Source organism: Alligator sinensis, unplaced genomic scaffold (assembly GCF_000455745.1).
Source record: "Alligator sinensis unplaced genomic scaffold, ASM45574v1 scaffold700_1, whole genome shotgun sequence".
NCBI classification, from domain to species: Eukaryota; Metazoa; Chordata; order Crocodylia; family Alligatoridae; genus Alligator; species Alligator sinensis.
The window spans coordinates 229,213-234,642 of NW_005842531.1; the positions used below are offsets into that span (position 1 = coordinate 229,213).

At 42.1% G+C, this 5,430-nt stretch overlaps 1 protein-coding gene across 1 annotated transcript in view; it reads left to right on the forward strand.

Moving 5' to 3' along the window:
• Positions 1-5,430, forward strand: part of UBXN2B (UBX domain protein 2B) — a 30,288-nt gene that overhangs the window by 962 nt on the left and 23,896 nt on the right. Inside the window, exons 2-4 of the mRNA XM_006031823.3 lie at positions 386-582; positions 1,994-2,097; positions 4,285-4,356. Of these exons, the coding sequence (XP_006031885.1) occupies positions 386-582; positions 1,994-2,097; positions 4,285-4,356 (373 nt within the window). The remainder of the gene's footprint in view (positions 1-385; positions 583-1,993; positions 2,098-4,284; positions 4,357-5,430) is intronic.

Below are 5,430 nucleotides of genomic sequence, written 5' to 3' on the forward strand. Positions count from 1 at the left end.
GGGGAGGTGAGCGATGCCGCCGGCCTGCCCCGCCGCGCCCCGCCCCGCGTTTCTGGCGTCCCCGCCCCCGCCTCCGCGCCGCGCCCTGCCGGATCCTTGTTGTGAGCTCGGCGGTTTCCGGGCTGCGCCAGCCCTGGCTGCAGCCGAGACCCGACTTCCAGTTTACACGTGGGCTGTGACTCCAGAGCGGCCTGCCCGGCGCAGGAAGGAGTCTGGCTTGGGTTTACCCCCTTTATCACCTTTGGGTGCCCAGCGGCACCACCCCCGACAGGACCTCCAAGCTGCCCTGGGTGGGACCCGCCTGCCAGGGTACAAGGACGGGGGTTGCCTCTCAGGGCTGAGGAGACCCTGCAAAACAACCTCTGCTTCCCCTTTGTGACTCCAGAGCGGCCTGCCCGGCGCAGGAAGGAGTCTGGCTTGGGTTTACCCCCTTTATCACCTTTGGGTGCCCAGCGGCACCACCCCCGACAGGACCTCCAAGCTGCCCTGGGTGGGACCCGCCTGCCAGGGTACAAGGACGGGGGTTGCCTCTCAGGGCTGAGGAGACCCTGCAAAACAACCTCTGCTTCCCCTTTGGAGGAGGTGAGGGACCTAGGTCTCCCCGACAGGAGGAGCAAGTACTTGTGTGGAGAAAACCAAGTCTGCACCAGTAGTTTTATGCAGGGTTCCAGTTGCAGGAGAGCTGGGGAGTGAGCCCCCTATGAGAAACAAGGGCTGTCCTATAAGATTTGAAAATCATAACCTGGGATGCTCCGATTTTATTAGGGCATTGTGATGGACAGCCCAATTTTTTTTGCTTCTCCCCACCCCGCAAGGGGTCAAGTGTAATTCAGACCCTGGTTCTGTGTTCACATTCTTTGCAAGGTGTCACCAGCTTATTAGTTAAATACCACTAGGGATTTTTTGAGCAGGTGTTTTTTCATTGGCTTCTGAGAGAAGACAACCTTTGGCCCCCTGTACAGCTCAGTGGCGCACACATGCAATTTGAGCTTGGCCTGGTGACAAATTTGTGACTTTGTTAATAGCCTTCCGTTCTTCAGTGCTTTCCTGGAAAATGCCTGGCTTGCCGCTGAGATTATTGGAACGCAGCGAGTGCCGGAGAACCCACCTGGTAAAGAGCAGATGACGGTGGTCTCATTGCGATGGTTGCTTTTGTGAACCAAGTAGTACCAGCATTGCTGCTGTACAGCACCTCCAGCAGTGAGCATGATGACGTTTTTGCGCCATTTGTGTATCTAGAGAAATACAAGACTGAGCTGTGTGTTGGAAAACGAAATCTTAATATATTTTTTAAAACTGAGTAAATGGTGTTAAATACAGTAACAGATGAGCTACCAAAAATGACATATTTAGTATGCCTCCCACAGATTCTTTTAAAACTGAATCTGCCAGAGAAATGGCAGCACCTGTGTATGGCTACCCTTGGGGAGAACCTTAAATAAAGGGAACTGCAGCCTTGTTTTTTGGGCCTGTGATTTTAATCATGTGCTGAAGATGCATTAAACATAGGATTAAGTACTTTGCTGAATTAGAGCTATGTTTCCTGGTTAGCATTTCATGTAAGAGCTAAAAAAAAAAATTCAAAGTTATTCCACTCATGAGCTTTATCAAAAGTAAAGTGGCCTCTTGTTTGGCATGAGTACAGAACCTCTTTGTTTATCATAACCTGTATCAATAATGAATCCTGAACCAATATTTCTGTATTAAGTCTCAAGTCATTTTGAATCCAGGGTAGTCCTGACATATTTTTAAGCACTTCAGACTTGTGTGTTTTCTAATGTGTAACTAAGTGCAAGCTTGTTTATTTTGGAGCACAGATGCACGAAATCAAAGCATCAGTTTACAAATCATTTGTTTCTCTCATATTAATGTTGGTTGTCCTATATCACTGAGGTGCACACATTGTATTAGTTATTTTTAATCCTGTGTTCTTTGTGCAGTTTACACTTCTAATGTTAAAGACTTTCTAAAAAAACATTGGTGTTTCTTATAGTTGGCCTTGGCAGGATTGTATCAGGATGAAGTTAAAAGTCAGTCGTCCCATTCTGACAGACCAACAGCTATCCTGGTCAATAACCCAATAGTACCTGTTCAGAGGTAAGAAGTATTTTGCTCTTCATTATTATTTATTTATTCATGTGTTTGTTCATGTGAAATATGAAATATTTGCTTTAGTTCACCAACCTTGCTGTTGTCACAATATTCTAATATTTGATCTGAAAGAGCAGAATATTATATAGCACAGCTTGTTTAAAAATGCTATTATTATGTAGAGACGTGAAGAGTGGATCACTACAATATGTAAGTTCTTCTTAGGAATCTCTTTTAGCACATAATAATTTATCAACTCTTCTTTACACTGCAAGTATTCCAAGCCGCTCTGTTAGGTGCAGAAGTATCTGTCTCTCTCTCAATTTCTTGGTGAACTTTTTTTAGGACCAGGAACAATCCACATCTTTTCTATGTTAGGAAACCATGGTGCTTGCATCAATATAAGATGCACCAACTTTGGTCATTAAATCCTTTCCAAAAATAAGTCTCAGAAGCTGCCATCTGGCAAATGTCCTCTACGGTTCTTAACAAGAGTAAACAACTTGGATGGACAACCCCTGTATTGTGAAGAAACTGAACATAACTTTCTTTCTTTTTTTTTCTTGGATGGAGGCTTTTTAGGGGCATATAGCCAGCAAGAATTTGACTTTCAGTGTTTAGAGTTCACATAACAGAATATTTAGAAACTCACAGCCTTCTCAAAGATTTGTGAGAAGGATATTTAGCCTTCTTAGTCTGAAATCAGGCAAAAGGCAGGGTAGATTAACACCTAAATCAGAAATGCATAAGCTTTCATAAGTAGCAGCTTACTTCATCAGATGCTGAGAAGTGACTGGAGGAACAAAGCAGAGCTTCTAACTAGAAAAAAGTGATTAGAATACAAAAATAATCCTGCCACATTTAAACTTAAGTAAAAATAAAAGCAATATAATTTTAATTCAATAATAGATAAATTGTGTTTTCTTTAAAAATATATATTTATCTGGATTTAGTATATGGGATAAGAACCAAAATAAGGTTTGTGTAACTCTTCAGTTATACCACCTCAAGTCAGACCTATCTGTGTGTATCTCAATAACAAGCAGGTGTATGCCAACAGAGAGTTTTTGCATTTGGAGAATAGTTTCCATTTGTCCACAGGGATCTCTGGAAAAAAAACGGAATTTGGCACAATGTTGGGCTCTCAGGTAACTGTGTCTAGTTGAGAATACCTGTCCAGCCTGGACAGGTAATCTATAGAGATTACTATTAAACATTATTTGTCAATACTGCTAAGTTATAATTCTCACTTTTAAGCAAAGGAAAAACTGGAATTGTATTTTAAATACTTACTTTGGTAACTATGAGCAGACTCCTGCTTTTTATTGGTAACCACATACTGGGACTCTGATCTCTTGGTAGGATGCCTTTTCAAGGATGCCCTTTAATGTAAGGAATTCCGTCTTTAAGTATATTTTAGTCCAGGGGTGTCACAGGTATTACCTGCAGAGCCGTATCATCTGGACTGTGGGCTCTTGAAGGGTCTGCAAATTCCAGAATGGGCTGTTGCCAGATTCCAGCAACCCAGTGGAGACCTGTGGTGTGTTGATAACAAAGGAACAAATGACACTTGCATTAACCCTTGTCACTCCCTGACACTACTTGCCCTGCCACTGGAGGCAAGTCTGGATCCAGCGCACAAGGATTCCCGTATTCTGTATCTGGCCTGCAGTGAGCCCTTTGGGGTCAAGGGAGTTTTATCTGTATGTCATGCTTTTTCTAGCTGTGAAGCTAAAAGGACTTTGTTATATAAATTAACAGGTTTTCAGCTGATATAAAATCTCAATTTCACCTCTAAAATCAATTGGAGCTATGGTATTTTATATGAAAGAAAGACCTGGTCTGTGGACTTTAAACTGATGTAGTGCCTGAGTTACTTGCATTAAAATATTTTAAAATCCATTATCAGAATTTTGTTGTCAGTATAAAGCTTTACAATTTTGACTTTTTAAGTATATTTTTGAATATATATAATAAATGGAAGGGCAGAGGGGAAACGCTTCTAAGTACTTTTGGGTAGAGACTGGCTATATTTGCAGTGTTCAGGTTGTGTTCTGAGGATTTATTTAATCTATTTTACATGAAGCAGAAGTCTGGAAAGTCACAAGACAGAAAATATTTGTTGCCACGATGAATTATTCACTAATCAGAAACTAATCATGTTTCTAATTACATTTTTTTATGTATTGGCAGTCTTAAAATTGACTCTTTCAGAAGCTTGAGAAAACCAGAAAGAAGCATGAGTGATGACAAAGAAAACCAAAGGTATGAAGCACAAAAATATATTCACCTGTAACAGTTGTGAAAATAATTTTAAAGGTGGGGTTTTTTTCTTTCATGCATGCATTTCCCTCCCCCCCTCCCCCCCAACACACATTTTCTTTCTTCATAATGGCTATGTTCTAACAGAAACTGAAAAGGAAAGTATTAACTTTAGATTGTTGTAGCATAGCCACATTCTGCTAATTTAGCTACAGCAGTATAAGGCTGATTTATGCACCAGTGTTTCCATAGGGTCAAAGCCTTCTAAGTTTGGAAGTTTGTCATATCCGTTTAAGGAATTTGTATAGCATACATCTCAATAGTATTTAAGTGCATTTTAGGTTTAACCACTTAAAGCCTTTTCATACTACTATCCAACTGGCTTATAACTTTTAATTACAGATAGTTAAATCAATAAGTAATGTTAAATGATTGTCTTTTTGTTAACTAAAAATGAGCTTCCATCAAAAGCAAATCTAGGAGTTTTTTATTTTCTTTTTTTTTAACCCAGTGGCTTTCAGTGAAGTTACTGTAGTTTTCAAAATGTACTTAATTGTAATAAATATTTTGTTAACAGTGTAATTAGCAATGCAAGAAAAATGGATCTTAGTCTGACAGGGCCAAATTCTGGCACTGTGCAGATTTTCCTGTATGTAGTTGTATAATCATTCTCTAAAGCAGGGGTGGGCAAAATATGGCCCGCGGGCCGAATCTGGTCCACAAGGCCGTTCTATCTGTTCCACAGGGCCCCTAAAAAATTTAGAAAATTAATATTTCTCTGTCTTTGGTTCCTGTCAAAAATGACAGGAACCAGGGGCAGTAGGACCCAGGAAAAGCCCGGTGGGCTCCCACAACAGCAGGGCCCACCCAGCATTGCCCTCCCTCCTCCTCTTCCCCCCCCCCCCCCCCCCCCCCCCCCCCCCCCCCCCCCCCACCCATAAGCCCCAGCAGGGGCTTCTGGTGTGGGACCACATGGCTGCACCATGCCGTAACCTCAGGTAAGGGCGGGGGAAGGGCGGGGAAGGAGGGAAAAAGCTGAGTACGGGGAAAAGTGGTGCCTTGCCCGCCCTGTGGCTC